Source organism: Palaemon carinicauda, chromosome 6 (genome assembly GCF_036898095.1).
Source record: "Palaemon carinicauda isolate YSFRI2023 chromosome 6, ASM3689809v2, whole genome shotgun sequence".
Taxonomy (NCBI): Eukaryota; Metazoa; Arthropoda; class Malacostraca; order Decapoda; family Palaemonidae; genus Palaemon; species Palaemon carinicauda.
In genome coordinates, this window is record NC_090730.1 from 170,498,379 (window position 1) to 170,518,364 (window position 19,986).

Consider the following 19,986-nt stretch of genomic DNA (forward strand, 5'->3'; position numbering starts at 1 on the left):
CGCCCTAGAGCTCATGATGTCAGGGGAGTAGCTACCTCCCTGGCCTTCAAGAAAAACTTCTCAGTGACGCAGGTTCTGCAAGCAGGGGTGTGGAAGCGTCAAACGACCATCACAGCCCACTACCTGCAAGACGTGACCCACAGGAGGCTCGATAGTTCTCTATTGGCCCTGTGGTGGCTGCACAACAGCTGGTTTAAACCTCAGGCTCCTTAATGGCCAAGTACCAGAGGGTTGAGGGCATTGTTACCCAGTTTTAGTCTGCATGAATGAAAAGGTATGCCGGGCCCTTATTCTTTTCTTCATCCTCCCCTCTCTTGGGGGAAAGCAGCATCCTGGGTTCTCTGCACAGCTGACCTCAAACCTCTGCAGGTAAACTATGTTCCCTTGTGTTCCTAGTATTAAGTTAATACTGTTGCGTCCCCATACCCTGACGAGGTGGTATTGGGAGAGTCCTAGCCTTAAGTTTCCATCTAAAGAACTTCAGGTCAACTTCCTAGGACGATTCACACATATTCCTTCACACACATCTTACGTAGACCGCAGCCCTTGCATAGCAAGGTGCGAGCGTGGTGCAGGGACTCTTTATTGTTGAGTGCTGACACACTCAGATAACGAGTCCCCGGGCAAAGCCAAAAGCCAGTATGGCTGGGACTTGTTCCACCCTTCCTAAGGGTTAAGTCACCCACTTTAAATAGCGTGGTTTGTACTCCAGTTATGGAACAAATGACAAATTCATAGATAATTTGTATTTCTCCTAACTATACAAACCCTAGCTATTTAATCAAACTTGCCCACCAGCCCTGTCCCCCATGAAGTCCTACCTCTAAGCAAAAGTGGAGCTACAACACAGGTGTGTGACGGGGGAGGGTAGCTAGCTACCCTCCCTACCCCCCGCTAACTAGCGGTGGGGTAATAACCCCTCGTTAAAATTTTATGGCTCGTCCTTTCAGCTACGCGAAAGTAATTACCCACTTTAAATAACTAAGGTTTGTATAGTTAGGAAAAATACAAATTATCTACGATTTTGTCATGTTTGTCCATTCGCTGCTGATGGCTCCCACTCTTCTGTGCTAGATTGCGCACTCACCATCACGTCAGTGGCATGTGTTCACCTGTATGTGCTAAAACGTGCTCTTCAGAGTGCTTTCACTCCCAAGTTAGTGCGCATTTATTGAACTTAGAGCATTTACATGCTTGCGTGCTCCTTTCTATATGTGCACTCACATGGGGGTGCAGGATCTTTGATGGCAAGTACTACCCCACTCGTGTATGCTTCCCCCACTTAGCTTACACTCATGGGATCTTGATATGTCACCTCTTTGCACTTATCTCGCTCTAATGCTGGTGTGCAATCTTCTTTGAATAAACTTCTGGGATATAATAAAATATATAGTTCTAAAATGACTATATTTAACAATATATCTGGTCGTTTACATAGTTAAATAATGGAAAGCAGTAAGCTGAGTTGCTGTTCCGAAGTCCGCGAGAATATTCAACCACTCAAATTACTAAGTGGTCGTATGCAGTAATATTCTCTTCACCATATATCCCTTTATTCAACACTGACCTGAAATTTATGAAACAATACACTGTAAAAGGATATAAAACAGCATCTAACCCAACGCAATAAATTACCCTTAAGAAAGTTTGAGCTATATAAAGAAAACAACTTGACAAATAACAAGCCGAGCACGATAATCTACTCGAATTTATATTAAAGGTGAAACAGTGAAAATTGCGTTTAAAGTTGATAAAATACACCAAATACAGTATAATTTAAAATGTTCAAGGTCAAATTATATTAAATATTAATAGCAGACACGCTGGCTGCCACAATTCATGAATGGAATTGTTAACTGTTATAAATTAAAGTATACTGAGCGTGCATAATCACCAAGTTACCCACATCCTATATCAGCCCGGCAGGAATAAAGCTGCACTTTAATGGACGAGGTGGTGTGGTAGTCTCAGGGGTTCAAACTTCCGATGTACGGAATAATACCCGGTTGCCGTCTCCATGAGCCCCATCGATGTCGCACTTATATATTACTTTGAGTTCATGAGGTTAAAAAAATCCAAATCCAGAGCGAAGATAATTCCCGGATAAAACCATAGGATCGTTGATCGGCCGGATATATGTATAATGATGGATCGACAAACCTCTCTCCACTCTGCCTCACGTTGAACTGATCTACCAGAACAAAAGAACTGGAACAGACTTCTGTTTTCTTTAATGTAAACACTCAATTGGTGATCTCGGTAGTTTACTAGCTAACTAGATTGTAAGTAACTGTGACAACAAGCTCAGTTTAGATTCCTCTAAAATAACAGAGATCACGAATTGTGTATTTGGCAAATTAAATAAATATAAAGCAATTTTCATTTTCACACCTAAGTAATGAAAGTATTTAATTAATATGCAAATAAAAAATGAAATTCCTTTTCATTTTCCACACTCCAGGGGAAGGGTTCAATAAAGCAACGTTATTGAACTATTACAAAAATTAAGCACAAAAATGTAAAGAAATTTTTACTGCAATACCCAGCCAAATATATACAAAATATACATTTCCACAGAACTAAATTATTCATTAATAAGCATATTTTTAGTTCTGCTTTCACTTTCCATGGCGGCTTTCCGTCGCACCTTATTTACAATCTGAAAAGAGTCATCAGTAATAACAGATTTCCCAGACTGATCAGAATTTACATGCATTTCATTTACACTTAAAATTGGAATCAAAGAGCTTACATGATGCTTTACTAATTCGCGAGTTCTACCTTTCAATAAAATTGCATTAGTTGTCTCCCCAATAGTGTTTATTACTGTCTCCTTCACCACCGCCATTGGATAATTAAAGGGTTTACAATTTTCTTCTTTTATCAATACAATATCACCTGGTTTTAGTCGTTTATGCGTAACGGGTTTGTATCTACTCTTAACGTTGACTGCTTGCTTCATTAAATGAGCCAAAAATTCATTATTATAGGTTTCAGTCAGAGCCTTTCGTACATTTTTCAATTTATTATAGCTCTCTTTAATGTGCAATAGTGGCTCCTTATTTGCAATCCATTCAGAATCCATTTCTGGGTCTGGCTGCAAAGAGGGGATAAGATTAAGAGAGATCCTATCATAACCATAGATAAGTCTTTCAGGAGTTATCGGGTCTGGAATAAAGTCATTACTTTCATCTCTCAATCCTTCAACAAATGCAACAGGTCTACGATTGACTTGATAAATTGTTTGAGCAACAATGAACTCAAAATCTCTGTATTCCAACACGTAATTTTTAATAGAGCCATGAATTAGTTGCTTCACCATTTTAACACAAACTTCAACTAAACCTCCCAAAGGATGACAACCCTTGAAATATTGTTCAAAGGTGGGAGACTTCACATTATTTTCTTCAAAATATGCTTGAGTATCAGAATCCCTCAAGAAATCACTCATTATATTTGCTCCAGCTACCAATGATGAACCTAAATCTGATAAGCACAATTCAGGAATGCCATATTCATAAGTATGGATCTGGAAGGCTCTCAAGAATTCTACAGTACTAAGATCAAAACATATCTTCAAATTTATTGCTCTCGACCATAAACAAATGATGCACAAAATCCAGACCTTAATTTTCTTCTGTTGATATTTTACCTGAAAGAATCCCAAGTGATCAATAAAAATATATCTAAATGGAATGTTAGGGGGTTCAAGTCTAAATTCTCTGTATGGGGATTGATTAAGTTTAATAGTTCTCTGTTTCACCTTGCGACAAGTAATACACTCCTTCAATACACGTTTTACAACAGAGAAGTAGTGCGGTACCCAATACTGCTTTCTTAATTCGGTTAAAATTACATAGCAACCTGAATGGGATAATGCACAATGTAAACTTAAAATTATCAATCTCATAAGCTCACTGTGCTTTGACAACAATATGGGATAACGAATACTTTTATCACACTTCCAACGAGAAAATTTACTCCTAACTCTCAATAAACCAGTCCTATCAGGATAAACATTAAGTTGATTAACTAGATTGGGGATACTCGCAACATTCTTGCACTTACTTGAAAAATACTTTTTCACATCTGCAAAGTGAATGTCTTGGTCAACTTTCAGGATTTGAGTAATAGCCTCTGTGTACAAATTTGTTGAGGTTACTTTCATATGAGCACATTTAACTGTATCCCTTTTATACAGTCTACCTTTTAGAATGTGAACAAACTTTAAAACTAATCTATGTACAGAAACCAGTTTGTAGAAATCAGAATATTTCTGTGGAGATATTAAATGCTCATTAACTTTAGCTATAGACGTGCCATGCATCACCTGATAGTTGTGTGCTTCCAGGGCTGAAAGGTCAGGTTTTGCTAAAGGATTTGGAACCTGAATATTCAAAATATCATCTCTGCTGATCTGCATATCCATATTAGAACACACTTTTAAAAATTTAGGTCCTGAAAAATAATTGGACTTTATAAGAGTTCTATATGAAACTGGTCTGGTAATTTGATCAGCTGGGTTTTCAATACCTGAAACAAATCCATAAATAATAGGATGAATTTCACAAAGTCTACTTATGTGTTCCAACCGATTAAGAATGAATATACTTTTTTTACTTTGCTTCTCAAGCTTATGAACATGAGAATTAATCCAAGCAAGAGAAACTAGACTGTCAGAATATAGCTTCAATTCTACTATATCTAATAGCGTAACACAAGCAGGGCCTACCAGATCTTTATAAAGGTCAATTAATACTTCTGAGCCCAATACAATAGACTGAAATTCTAATGAAGGAATTCCCTTAGCTGAAAGCGCTTTGTTGACAATTCTGTTTTTGGCAAGTACAAAACTAACTTTCAAAGAATCAATCTCTTGAATATAAACAGTAGTACCATATATATCTTTACTGCTATCAGTAAAGGCTACCAATCTATACTGACTATTCCTTCTTCCCACAAACCTTTGAATCTTTATTTCAGGAGATGCATTGACTTGTCTACAAATGTTTTTCCATTCCCTCAAAAGGCTATCATCAAGTTTCATATCCCAATCAAATGAGCCATCACACTGCAATTTGTGCAAAAACAATCTTGCTCTATTTAGAATTGGTCCTGTAAATCCAAACACATCATAGTGTGCAGCAATGGATTTTGATACTTTCCTCTTATTATCTGCTCCAATATCCAACTGCAAATGTCGGGTTCTTAAAGTATCATCTAAACGATTCCATACCATTCCCAAAAGCTTAACTTCTGTTGAGGTTTTCTTAGATTCATTTTCATCAATTTTATCCTGTAGTTCCTTATCGTTAGTGACAAACTGCTGCAGAAAAAAATTATAAGGTTCAAATATGTTTTTAAGATTATCAAATGCCCACTGAAGTTCTTCTGTAGTATTGGAGGTAATGCTACCATTATCCATATAGATTAGGGAGTAGATGTGTCTCTTAAGTTCCTTAATTTCTTTAGAATCCATATCAGTATCAATCATAAGTATTTTGTACAGACCAAGCAAAAGCAAACAAGGTAAGCAAACTAAGCCAAAGGGCAATCTCAAATTTCTATATCCAACAAGAGTATAATCTTTCCGAGCCATATTTTTGAACCACAAAAACAGCAGCTTGTTTGAATCCAAAGGGGTCAAGCAAATATTTAGAAAAGCTTTCTTTACATCAAAACAGCAATTTAGTATCAAAGCGTAAGTTCAAACGAGCAGTGGTTATCTTTTGATTGATGCAAGGTCCACTCAACATGGCTTGATTGTGACTTAGTGTAACTTTCTGAGAGGGATCTATTTCACTAAGGTTAGACAAAAAGACCACCCGACATTTTGTAGTCTCTCTCTCAAGCTTGAAAACTCCCAGGTGACCCATGAAACTGTGACAAGGATTCTTCAACAAAAACTGTTCCAAATTCTCTATTCTTTCTATGATGCCTAACTCCTGTTGTTCTTTGAAATATTGATCCATCATATTTAAGTAATCAGGATTCTTTATGGTGAATTTCTTTAAATTATACTTCAAAATTTGAGTTGCCAAATGACGATTTTTGCCCAATAAATGTTTTACCTTATTATTCCAAATTAAGGGCATAACTAGTCTGCCGTCAGCATTCCGAGTTGTGTTACTGAGAACATAGTCAACAATTTTATCATTGTTCTCGACGTAATCTTCTGGAATATTAACATCATCAAAATTCAATGTTTTCGAACATAAGTTGTCGAGAACTTCTTTGCTGGCTCTCTCAAATTCAGAGTCTATAATTTCTCCATTATGATCAAGTACCACAAAATTAGCTCCAACTTCTGTAAAATTGTTTGTCAGGGAAGCATTGAAGACATTACTCATGTCCTTAACTTCTTCACATAGTATAGATAAAATATTAGAGCATGAAATACGGGCAACTGTGTCCTGACAATTCTTCAAATGTATCAAATTATGACTCATTTGATCCAGATTTCCTATGAGCATAATACCCAACGGAGTTACCGAGTACACAGAAGGTATATTACCCTCTAAGTCACCAAAAAGAACAGTATTTTCCTTAAGGCAATATGCAGAATTCGACCCTAAAATGAAATCTACGTCCATAATTTCATCCTTTCCATTCAACAGATATTTATCAGCAACAGTATAGCCCTTTTCAATAAAACCCTGAACAACAGATGTCAAACCAGGTAGTTTTAAACATGTTTTAATGGATGGTACACTCATAGCCTCCAATTCACATAATCTGTCCCCAATCATCATAGACACTTTATAAGAACACGTATTGTACAATCGGGAAGAATTAAATCCATTTACTCTTAACGTAATATTTGATTTAACTATTGGTAAATTTTCTCTAACAGCACACTCTTCCGTTATGAAATTTGATTGACATCCCCCATCTCGCAAACAACGGATGCGATTTCCATTAAGAAGGTCACAAGAAAAGGTGGGTAGAATTGCAAGACTACAATCATTTACCATCATAACATCTCTTGAGGCTTCAACAAAAGTTATACTCGAACTCTTATCTTTTACTTCTACCTTATCTGACTTTGGAGGCTTATCTTTACCCTTCTTTGCCAAACCATTACTATCATTTGTGTGTTCTTTCCTTATATTACTCAAACACAAAAACGTGAAATGAAAAGAACCACAAAAACAACGTCTGGCAAAATAGAAATTGCACTTATCTGAAGAGTGATCCATCCGAGCACATTTTATACAAGCTTTAAGTTTCTTCAGCCTATCGAGCTTTGATTTAGGGTCCGGATATTTACTACATTTATGAACTGGATGGTCACCAATATCACAAAGAGAACAATGTTTGAATACATTAGCATTATCTTTCCGTAACTTTAAGTTAGATGCTAAACTTGTGGTGGGGGTTGATTGACAATCTACTTTGGCTGCTAAACCAACAGCTGAATTAGAGGGACAAGGTCTGTGGTTGGATCTATAATCAACCCATTTCTGTACTTCCATATATCTCTCACTCGCCTCAAAGAACTTGCTCTTTATCTGATCCAAAGAAGGGTTAGTTTCATTTGTAATTTGCACAAGCTGATCTTGAAATTTTTTGTTTAGTCCCTTCCATGAAAAATACTGTACTACGTCATCAACAGAGATACTCAAACTTTTAATAGAGTCTTGTATAGAATTAATATTACCAATATACTCAAATGGATCAGATGAAAAATCCAACTTCAACTCTGTCATACGCTGCAATACATTAAACTTACGAACTGAAGGAGACGCAAGTGCTTGTAAGAGTAAATCCTTTGCAATAGTATAAAACTGTTGTACACTATCCAATGAATTAATCAAATGTGACGCTCTACCGGAAATCTGCTGTTTTAATAGCAAAAACTTGTCAAAGTCTGAATAATTATACCGCTGTACAACACCTTCAAACTGACTTAAAAACTTTGTCAAATCTTCACCATCTTGGCTACAGAATGTAGGCAAAGGAGCCTCAGGACTTTTAAGCCTACCACTATTACAACATGGCGATTGTGATACAGAAACTTTGGTTAAATTATACAAACACTGATTTATTTTGTCCTCATAAGAACTACTCTCATTAATTTCCCTTTCGTTCTCAGCAACAGCTTTGGCTTCGTCTGAAGCATTATCTTCCCATTTCAAATCTCTAATGATAGCATCCAATCTGTTAAGTTCATCTTTAACTCTGTTTAATTTGATTTCAAGAATCTTTCTTTCATCATCCGATTTACCAGACAAACTTGAAAGGTCATTAAAAATAATATTCACTTGTCCTCTAAAATTCCCTCGTGAACTAATGTGATATTTAAGTTTATGAGACATTTTGGCACAAAACACATACTGCTCACAAAGAAATAAGTGTTACAAATATATACTTTCAAAAAATCACAGCACGGCCGGTAATAACTAACAATATCGCACGTAAATAATCGAATGCATTAAGAAATTGCCAAACAAGCAAAACTAAACACCAAAACAACGCGCAGTAAAATGAAAAATTATTACCACCTTAAATGAAATACCAATAATTCACCAAACAATTCGTAATAAGAAAAATAATTCAATTAGCAAGTTACGACACCGAATGAGGCCAAGGAAACGGCAACAGCAGCTTTCCAGCGTGCCCACCCGGGGGCGCCATTTGAATAAACTGGGATATAATAAAATATATAGTTCTAAAATGACTATATTTAACAATATATCTGGTCGTTTACATAGTTAAATAATGGAAAGCAGTAAGCTGAGTTGCTGTTCCGAAGTCCGCGAGAATATTCAACCACTCAAATTACTAAGTGGTCGTATGCAGTAATATTCTCTTCACCATATATCCCTTTATTCAACACTGACCTGAAATTTATGAAACAATACACTGTAAAAGGATATAAAACAGCATCTAACCCAACGCAATAAATTACCCTTAAGAAAGTTTGAGCTATATAAAGAAAACAACTTGACAAATAACAAGCCGAGCACGATAATCTACTCGAATTTATATTAAAGGTGAAACAGTGAAAATTGCGTTTAAAGTTGATAAAATACACCAAATACAGTATAATTTAAAATGTTCAAGGTCAAATTATATTAAATATTAATAGCAGACACGCTGGCTGCCACAATTCATGAATGGAATTGTTAACTGTTATAAATTAAATATACTGAGCGTGCATAATCACCAAGTTACCCACATCCTATATCAGCCCGGCAGGAATAAAGCTGCACTTTAATGGACGAGGTGGTGTGGTAGTCTCAGGGGTTCAAACTTCCGATGTACGGAATAATACCCGGTTGCCGTCTCCATGAGCCCCATCGATGTCGCACTTATATATTACTTTGAGTTCATGAGGTTAAAAAAATCCAATTTTCAATATTAAACTTACCCGATAATCATGTAGCTGTCAACTCCGTTGCCCGACAGAATTCTATGGAGGGATACGCCAGCTATCACAATACTAGAAGGGGGTGTACTTACCAGCGCCACCTGTGGCCAGGTACTCAAGTACTTCTTGTTGACACCTCCTCAATTATTCCTCTGTCGTGCTTCCGGCAAGACGTTCTGGGATACGCTTATGGTCTTCGAGTATTTTCACGGCTAATTGGTGAAGTATTCTCTCAGATTAACGGCTGTCGCTTTACTGGAAACCTTCTTATATTAGCTAGATAGCTTTTATATAGTCCTGATTAACGGTTAACGATCTTTTGCTTGATTTTGGAACCCCCTTTGGCTAACTCTTTGGATTCAAGATGTCTGACATTTCGCAAGCCCCCTCCCATAGACGATGTAGGTCTTGCAATAGGCGTATTCCGAAGGCCTCAGTAGATCCTCACACCGCTTGTTCTGACTGTAGGGACAGGCCCTGTCAGTTAGAAAATCGATGTGAGGAATGCGCCGGACTTTCGGAATTGGAATTTGTCCGTCTTTTGAAATATTCAACTAAGTTAGAGAGAGGTAGAGTTAGGAGGAGTTCTTCTCACTCTTCACTTTTTTCCTCACCTCATGATCCCCTACCTTTTCCTACCCCTGTAGTGGCTACCCCCGAACCTACTGTTTGTCCTCCGCCTGATATGTCTGTTGTTTTGCGTGCTATTCAGGCCTTAGGCGATAAAGTAGAGTCAGTGGTAAGTGACCATAAGTCTCTGATGGCCGAAGTCAAGGAACTTAAGGTCAAGAGTGCAGTGGGTGGAATTAGTGCCAGTGCTGTGACGAGTGCTAGTGTCAGTGCAGTGCCAAGTGCTAGTGTCAGTGCCAGTGTGGTGCGTGAGGATACTTCTGTGCGAGCCAGTCGTCCTCCCAGTCCGGGACCTCTTGCAAGCTCCCAAGCCCAGGGGAGAAGCAATGTCGAAGGGCATAAGGGTTCGGCAGGCCTTGTTAGGCGCACAGAAGTATCCTCGGTGGTTGCGGGCGTGTCTTCCAAAGACCGTCACTCCCACCTGCAGACGATTGAGCCCGTCTTTTTCTCGTCCGCTGATCAACTGTCAGGGAAGAAACGTTGGTCTCAGGTCTCGAGACCGCTTAAACGCAGAGTCCAGTCCGCGAGTGCTCAGCCAGGTTGCAGTCATTGGCTCAGCTCTGACTCGCCGCAGTCATCTGTCGACTGCACTCCGCCCAAGAGGAGTAAGGTTCTGCCACAACAGAGCTCGACTGTTAAGGCTTTACCTCAGTCTACTGTCGTTTCTGCCGATCCCAAGTGGACTCTACTTCAGTCCATGCAAGCACAGCTTTCGGACTTGATGCGTGAATGTCGGGCTGAGAGTGTTGTGCCTCCGCCTCCGCCTACACTCCCTCCGCCTGCTCTCGCTCCGCCTGCGCTCGCTCCGCCTGTGCTCGCTCCGCCTGATCGCAGTACCACCTGCCAGGCGTACGATGTTGAGCCACGTTCTGAGTTTGCTGTTCCCAGTGGTGTTCAGCCTCCGCCTTCTTTAAGGCAACCTTTACAATGGGATCAGGAGGATTATACCTCTCTTCCTCCGCCTCCCCTTGCTGCTCCACCAGTGGTGCAACTCTCGGTTGAGGTACAACAACCTCTCCCGTCCATGAGTCAGTCTCCTCAGCTCTCGCTGCAGCGAGCTCAACCCTCCACAAGGCAAGCACCACTACACCTTGGCCTTGCGCCTCAGGAGCCTCAGCTTGCGAGACATTTACCTTGTTCTGCGCAGCCTCAACCTCTTCACGCTCCGCTCATACCACAGGAACAGGAACTTGCTACTCCGCTTCCGCCAACCGCTCAGCAAGCGCAATCCTTGGGTTCAACCACTCATGCTAGGAGTCAGCCTCCTCCACCCATGCGCCTTCCTTCTGCTTCGTCTGTTATTCAGCCTTTGCAGTCTGAGCCTCAGGTTTTCCCTCAACAGTTACTTGAAGAGGAAACCACTAATATTGTTCCTACTCGTTCTGACTCTGCTGTTCAGCATTCTTGTCCGATCTCTTCGCTACACTCTGGTGATGAGGCGTCTGATGATGAGGAGGCACACCTGGATCCCTCATCAGACGTGGATGAATCCAAGCTTTCTCCACAGTCTATTGACTTTCGTAAGGTCTTGGCTCTACTTAGGGAGGTTTACCCAGACCACTTTGTCTCTGCTATTCCCCGCTCTCCGCCATCTGAGTTTTCGCTGGGCATACAACAAGCTAAGTCCACCTATACTAAGCTAGTCCTAGCAAGGTCCTCTAAGAGGGCGTTAAGGATCTTAGGGGAGTGGCTGCAGACTAAGCAACACCTTGGCAAGACTTCTTTCATGTTCCCGCCAACTAAGCTCACTTCGAAAGCGAGCGTTTGGTATGCCACAGGAGAAGCACCAGGCTTGGGAGTACCTGCCTCTGCCCAGGCTGACTTCTCAAGTCTGGTAGACTCTCCTCGGAGAACTGCAATGAGGCGCTCTAAGGTTTGTTGGACCTTCTCAGACCTGGATCACTTACTGAAAGGAGTGTTTAGAGCATTTGAAATGTTCAACTTTCTAGACTGGTGCCTGGGGGCCCTCAGCAAGAAGACCTCTCCTGCGGACAAGGATTCTGCCATGCTATTAATGTCCTGCATGGATAAGGCCATTAGGGATGGATCTGGTGAGCTTGCGTCGATGTTTGTATCAGGGGTTTTGAAGAAAAGGGAACAACTGTGTACCTTCCTTTCCGCCAGCATTACACCTTGCCAACGGTCACAACTCCTTTTTGCTCCGCTCTCGAAGTTCCTCTTCCCCGAAGAGCTGGTTAAGGACTTGTCTGCTGCCCTGATACAAAAGGATACACACGATCTTGTAGCCTCATCGGCTCGTAAGTCTAAGGTTGCTACCTCAGTCCCCAAGACTTATCGCTCCCCAGTGGCTGATACCCCTGCTACGAGGTTCATACCGCCCTTTCGTGGTAGAGCCCCCAGCCGAGGAAGCTCCCGTCCAGACTCTCACAGGAGCAAGTCTAGGAAAGGATCCAGGACATCTAAAGGAAAAAACTGACTCTCCGCATCTCCAGACAGCAGTAGGAGCCAGACTCAAGATCTTCTGGCGAGCCTGGGAGAAGAGAGGTGCAGACGCCCAGTCTGTCAGTTGGCTGAGGAACGGTTACAGGATTCCATTCTGCCTCAAACCACCTCTGACCACATCGCCCATCAACCTCTCTCCCAACTACAAAGAAGAGGACAAGAGGCTAGCATTGCACCAGGAGGTGTCGCTACTTGTGCAGAAGAAGGCAGTGGTTATAGTCCGGGACCATCAATCCCCGGGCTTCTACAACCGTCTCTTTCTTGTGGCCAAGAAGACAGGAGGTTGGAGACCGGTGCTGGACGTCAGCGCTCTCAACGCGTATGTCACCAAGCAGACGTTCACGATGGAGACGACGAAGTCGGTCTTAGCAGCGGTCAGACAGGAGGACTGGATGGTGTCGTTGGACTTGAAAGATGCCTACTTTCACGTTCCTATTCATCCAGACTCCCAACCTTTCCTGAGATTCGTTTTTGGAAAGGTTGTCTACCAATTCCAAGCCCTGTGTTTTGGCCTAAGCACAGCTCCTATGGTCTTTACTCATCTGATGAGGAATATAGCAAAATTCCTACACTTATCGGACATCAGAGCCTCCCTCTACTTAGACGACTGGCTGTTGAGAGCCTCCACGAGTCGTCGCTGTCTGGAGAATCTCAATTGGACTTTAGACTTAATCAGAGACCTGGGTCTATTAGTCAACATAGAGAAGTCTCAACTCATTCCCTCCCAATCCATTGTGTACCTGGGAATGGAGATTCGGAGTCAGGATTTTCGGGCTTTTCCATCGGCCCCCAGGATAAGCCAAGCCCTAGAGTGCATCATGAGTATGCTGAAGAGGAGCAGTTGCTCGGTGAGACAGTGGATGAGTCTCACAGGGACCCTTTCATCACTGGCCCTGTTTGTCGAGCTAGGGAGACTCCACCTCCGCCCTCTTCAATTCCATCTTGCAGCTCATTGGGACAAGGGTTCGACTCTCGAAGCAGTCTCTATCCCAATCACCCAAGAGATGAAGACCACTCTCCTGTGGTGGAAGCACAACCTCCTTCTCAGGGAGGGTCTATCGTTGGCCATTCAGACCCCCAATCTTCATCTCTTCTCAGATGCATCGGACTCGGGCTGGGGTGCGACCTTGAACGGACGGGAATGCTCGGGAACGTGGAACGAGGAACAGGGATTACTCCACATCAACTGCAAGGAGCTACTAGCAGTTCATTTAGCCCTGTTGAACTTCAAGTCCCTCCTGCTAGGCAAAGTGGTGGAGGTGAACTCAGACAATACCACAGCCTTGGCTTACATCTCCAAGCAAGGAGGGACCCATTCGAGGAGCCTATACGAGATCGCAAGGGACCTCCTCATTTGGTCAAGAGGTCTAAACCTCACTCTGGTCACGAGGTTCATTCAGGGCGATATGAACGTCTCAGCAGATCGCCTAAGCAGAAGGAATCAGGTCATTCCCACGGAATGGACCCTCCACAAGAGTGTGTGCAACAGACTTTGGACCTTGTGGGGTCAACCTACCATAGATCTGTTTGCCACCTCCATAACCAAGAGACTTCCGCTGTACTGTTCCCCTGTTCCAGACCCTGCAGCAGTTCATGTGGATGCTTTTCTACTGAACTGGTCCCATCTCGACCTGTACGCATTCCCACCGTTCAAGATAATAAACAAAGTTCTGCAGAAATTCATCTCGCACGAAGGGACACGGCTGACGCTGGTTGCTCCCCTTTGGCCTGCAAGAGAATGGTTCACAGAGGTACTTCAATGGCTAGTCGACATCCCCAGGACTCTACCTCTAAGAGTGGACCTTCTACGTCAACCTCACGTAGACAGGTTGCACCCAAACCTCCACGCTCTTCGGCTGACTGCCTTCAGACTGTCGAAAGATTCGCTAGAGCTAGAGGCTTTTCGAAGGAGGCAGCCAGTGCGATTGCCAGAGCAAGAAGGGTTTCCACTCGTAGAGTCTACCAGTCTAAGTGGGAAGTCTTCCGAAGCTGGTGTAGAGCCAATTCAATATCCTCTACCAATACCTCTGTGACCCAAATAGCTGACTTCCTTCTACATCTTAGGAATGAGAGATCCCTTTCAGCCCCTACGATTAAAGGATATAGGAGTATGTTGGCTTCAGTTCTCCGCCACAGAGGTTTGGACCTGTCTTCCAACAAGGACCTTCAAGACATTCTTAAGTCTTTTGAGACGTCTAAAGAACGTCGTCTTTCCACTCCAGGCTGGAATCTAGACGTAGTCTTAAGGTTCCTTATGTCATCTAGGTTCGAACCTCTCCAGTCAGCTTCCTTCAAGGACCTTACCCTCAAGACTCTTTTTCTCGTCTGCCTTGCAACAGCTAAGAGAGTCAGTGAGGTTCATGCCTTCAGCAAGAACATTGGTTTCACGACCGAATCTGCAACATGTTCTTTTCAGCTCGGATTCCTAGCAAAGAACGAACTTCCTTCACGTCCTTGGCCTAGATCGTTTGAAATACCTAGCCTCTCCAACATGGTAGGTAACGAACTAGAGAGAGTTCTTTGCCCTGTCAGAGCTCTCAAGTATTATCTTAAGAGGTCTAAACCTATTCGAGGACAGTCAGAAGCCTTATGGTGTGCCATCAAGAAACCTTCGAGGCCCATGTCCAAGAATGGGGTTTCGTATTATATAAGGCTTCTGATCAGAGAAGCACACTCTCACTTAAAGGAGGAAGACCTTGCATTGCTGAAGGTAAGGACCCACGAAGTAAGAGCCGTAGCTACTTCGATGGCCTTTAATAAAAACCGTTCTCTGCAGAGCATAATGGATGCAACCTATTGGAGGAGCAAGTCAGTGTTTGCATCATTTTATCTTAAAGATGTCCAGTCTCTTTACGAGAACTGCTACACCCTGGGACCATTCGTAGCAGCGAGTGCAGTAGTAGGTGAGGGCTCAGCCACTACATTCCCTTAATCCCATAACCTTTTTTTTAACCTTTCTCTTGAATGCTTTTATTGTTGTTTTTATGGTTGTTACGGTAGGCTAAGAAGCCTTCCGCATCCTTTTGATTTGGCGGGTGGTCTATTCATTCTTGAGAAGCGCCTGGGTTAAAGGTTTTGTAGAGGTCCTTTAGTAGGGGTTGCAACCCCGTGTACTTTGGCACCTTTGGGTTGATTCAGCCTCCAAGAGGAACGCTGCGCTCAGTAAGGAAGACGAACTTAAAAAAGAGGCAGAGTAACGGTTCAATTCAACTTCCTTACCAGGTACTTATTATTTCATTGTTATTTGAGATAACTGTTATATGAAATATGGGATACTTAGCTATCCTTTAATCTTGTACACTGGTTTTCACCCACCCCCCTGGGTGTGAATCAGCTACATGATTATCGGGTAAGTTTAATATTGAAAAATGTTATTTTTATTAGTAAAATAAATTTTTGAATATACTTACCCGATAATCATGATTTAATCGACCCTCCCTTCCTCCCCATAGAGAACCAGTGGACCGAGGAATAATTGAGGAGGTGTCAACAAGAAGTACTTGAGTACCTGGCCACAGGTGGCGCTGGTAAGTACACCCCCTTCTAGTATTGTGATAGCTGGCGTATCCCTCCATAGAATTCTGTCGGGCAACGGAGTTGACAGCTACATGATTATCGGGTAAGTATATTCAAAAATTTATTTTACTAATAAAAATAACATATCCAGAGCGAAGATAATTCCCGGATAAAACCATAGGATCGTTGATCGGCCGGATATATGTATAATGATGGATCGACAAACCTCTCTCCACTCTGCCTCACGTTGAACTGATCTACCAGAACAAAAGAACTGGAACAGACTTCTGTTTTCTTTAATGTAAACACTCAATTGGTGATCTCGGTAGTTTACTAGCTAACTAGATTGTAAGTAACTGTGACAACAAGCTCAGTTTAGATTCCTCTAAAATAACAGAGATCACGAATTGTGTATTTGGCAAATTAAATAAATATAAAGCAATTTTCATTTTCACACCTAAGTAATGAAAGTATTTAATTAATATGCAAATAAAAAATGAAATTCCTTTTCATTTTCCACATCTTCAGATCTTGACCACTCTACTTTTTTCTTGCAATTTCCATAGTGTATACTGTACAGTAGTGCAAATTCTTCAGAATGAGAAGAATATTCTGCTGGTGAGTGTCACCTGTTCATGCTCACTCTTGCAGATTTAGTTTCTGGTGGTCCCCCAATATCAAGAGGACTGTGAATGCTTGAAGAGTGATATCTGTGCTGGCACTGGAAGGTGTCGAGCTCAAGTTTGAGCATAAGTCAGCATCGAGGCCAAATGTACTTCTTGTCCCATTCTTTGGTCCAGCCCGAGTGCTACCCACCCCTAGCCCTGTGTCCGTCACCCCGACCCTTGTCCCTGGGGATCCAGATCCTGTAACCACTGCTCCCTCTGTATCCGCGCCTCCGACCCCTATGTTGGGCCTGTAAGTGTGCCTTCCTCCCGTTTAACAGTGTATCCTAGTGTTGTGGCTCCTGTTGGAGCAATCTTTGTTGCTTCATTGGGGGGGGGGGCATCGTTGACGGTGGTCGCTGAGACCTCATTTTTCTGCTTGTAGAGCGTGAAGTTAGAGTCAGGAAGAGGAAGAATGTGTGTTGTTCCTCCTCCTCCTCTGTTGAAAAGTTCATCAGGACTGAAGCTAGCAAAGTCCTTCAGACACAAACTGGCCAGAGACAGTTTCAGCAAGCATTCACCATCTGCAGTTTGATGTTGTTGATTGATTCCTCGATAGTACACAGACAGGCAGATTGGAATTGTGTCACTCTTCCAATAAATGATGACATCGAGAGTAGGACTGTTATCCATGGTTGTTTGGAGTTATGCCATTACATGTCTGCTGTAATTGGCTTTGAAATTTTTAATAGCTCCTTGATCCATTGGCCAGATGGTTGCAGTGGTGTTGGAAGAAAAAATCACCACTTGTACATTATCATACTGTACTTTCACAGAGGTTGGGTGTCCTGGTGTATTATTAATGGTGAGTCGGACCCAGAGCTCTAATCCTTTATTCTGCAGATATTGCTCAACCTCTGACATGAAGCAGTAGTAAAATCAGTTGAGAAAGGGCTCTCTTGTCATTCATGCCTTCTTGTTGTGCCTCCAGTAAAATGGCCGCATGTCCAGGTATTGGTGTTGGAGTGCATGGGTCTTTGCTAACTTGTAAATAAAGTCAGGTTGAATAATGTGACCCATGGCATTTCAACACAAAATCAACGTACACCCGGGAAGACAGAAAAAGACAATTGTTCCGTAACTGAAATACAAACCACGCTATTTATATGGGGTAATTACTTCGGCGTAGCTGACCGACGAGCCATAAAAGTTTTAACGAGGGTTTCCTACCCCACCGCTAGTTAGCACGGGGTAGGGAGGGGTAGCTAGCTACCCCCCCCTCACACACACCGGTGAAAGGCCACTTTTACTTTTGGCTCGGAGAGACGACAGACCTGTCTGCGCTCTCCTCGTTTTTGACTGCCATTATTTTGTTTGCTTTCTTTTTTCAGTGTGTGTGTGAAGTTGGCCTCTATTACTCATCATGCGTACGTGCCCTGGACTTTCTGGCCGCCCTTGTGGTACCTTTATGTCGGCCTTGGACACGGATCCTCACTTCTTATGCCCTCAGTGTAGGGGCCAACGGTGTGATTGGTCTAATGTATGTATTGAGTGTAGGGAGTGGTCTACCTCCCAGTGAGAGAGGTTTGCCCGGCGACGCAAGAAGAAGGCTAAAAGGGATCTTTCTCCTTCGGAGATTTCTCGGAAGAGAGAAAATCCCAAGACTTCTTCCGTAGCCCTTTCCTCCTCCGAAGCTCCCACTCGAGCGGCCTCTCCCGAGAGGACAGCGAGTGGTAGCGTAGACCGCAGTGCTGTTAACCAATCCCGGGGTGAGGGAGAGGTAGTTGCCTACCATAGCGAGGCAGCTGCCCCTTCTCCCCCGGAGGAGGAATTTGTGTCTAATAATGATCTTTTGCAGCTTTGGGCTTCCTTGGGGCTACAGGGTTCGCCCTCCAAGGAAGCTCTGTTTGACATGATCAAACTGGGTGCGGCCGTCAAACAATCGCCAACTTCAGCGGAGATAGATCCTCTGTCTGTGGTTGACGTTGTGGTGATGGAAACATCCCGTGGGTCTAGCCAAACGCCCGTTCCTGTGGCTGAGGTAGCTGAAGGCTTAGACTCCCCCTCCGAACATCCTTCGAGGGAGGAGCAAAGTCCCATGGTCTCTCCTGCCGGTGTTTCTCCCTCTCGGGGGAGTTCACTAACAGAGACTCCTCTTCGGAGGCCCATTGATGGTCAGCTTGCTGATCCCACGGCCCCTCGTGGGCGTATAAGGCGGAAGGCTTGTCCTCCACTTCGCCGTAGAGGCCTTCCTTCCCCTTATAAGGGTGTTAAGAGGCGCCTCTTCGGCTCGTCGTCACCACAATCCTCTGCGGAGGAGCCAACTCGCCGTTCTCCTGTCCTGCCAGCTACCAACCTAGACCTCTCCAGGGGTCGTTCGCTATCCCCTTCAGAGGATGGTCGTCCTTCGTGACATTGTGACCTGTCGCCCAGACCATCCACGTCCAGAGTTCCTGATGCGCGTGACGCGCCTCCTGATACTGCCATTGCGCAGCCTCCGGGCCCTTCGGGGCTGAAGGGTCTTGAGCGTAAAACTGCGCCTCTTGCCCTCAAGCGCCAGGCAACGCCTGAGCGCTCGCATGCTGATGTTGCTGCTGTTCCTGACTTAGCGCCTCGGCGCTCACCCTCAGGCGTTTGCGCCTCCGTTCCTGTTACGCGCCAGGGTCCCCCTGCGCGCCCACTCCCTTTGGCGCCTCGGCGCCCTCCAGCAGTTCCTGAGGTAGCGCATCAGCGCTCACCTGCGCATTTGCGCCCAATTCCTGACACGGTGCTCCTGCGCTCACCTGCGCATACGCGTCCACCGGTGCCCCAGCAGCCACCTACGCTCACGCGCCCTCCAGCGCCTCGACGCCCTCCAGTTCCTGCTTCATCGTGCACGGTCCAAGAGGCACCTAAGCTGGCGCACAGGCGCCCACAGGTTCCTATGGACTCGTCGCGCTCGTCTGGGGAGACGCGCGGTTCTAGCTCCAGCGTCCACGCGCTCACCAACTCGCCCTCGCGTTGCTACAACCCAGCGCGTCGCCCAGGAGGCTCCCAAGTTAGCACACGGGCGCTCACGGCTGCCTCTGGGCTCTCCCTCTAGACCGCGTGAGCTTGCATCTGATGCTACCACGCACGATGATCCAATAACGCGCCCTGTTCCCGCTACACGCCCCGTTCCTGTATTCAAGGCGACTAAGGTTGCCCTTCAGCGAACACCAGAGCGTTATCATCCAACGGCGCGCCCTGCGAGGCCGCCGCAACAACGCACTCCGGAGCGACCGCATCCTGATACGCACCATGCGCGCCCACGATCGCCGGCGCGACCAACGTGCCCACAGGCGAGTCTTATCCGACCAGCGCCAACCGCTGCGTCAACGCTCCATCCAGGTCGCTCGCGACCCTGCTCCAGCGCTAACG

General features: G+C 43.9%; 1 protein-coding gene and 1 pseudogene across 1 annotated transcript; both read right to left on the reverse strand.

The window, feature by feature from the left end:
* The window catches only part of LOC137643348 (chitin synthase chs-2-like), a 342,298-nt pseudogene that overhangs the window by 114,258 nt on the left and 208,054 nt on the right, over positions 1–19,986 (reverse strand).
* On the reverse strand, positions 1,441–3,400 carry LOC137642282 (uncharacterized). The gene is made up of 2 exons (XM_068374810.1): positions 1,907–3,400; positions 1,441–1,567 (listed from the first exon to the last, which is right to left on the reverse strand). Exon 1 carries the CDS (start codon positions 3,320–3,322, stop codon positions 2,585–2,587), a length of 738 nt encoding a protein of 245 aa, XP_068230911.1. The 5' UTR covers positions 3,323–3,400; the 3' UTR covers positions 1,441–1,567; positions 1,907–2,584.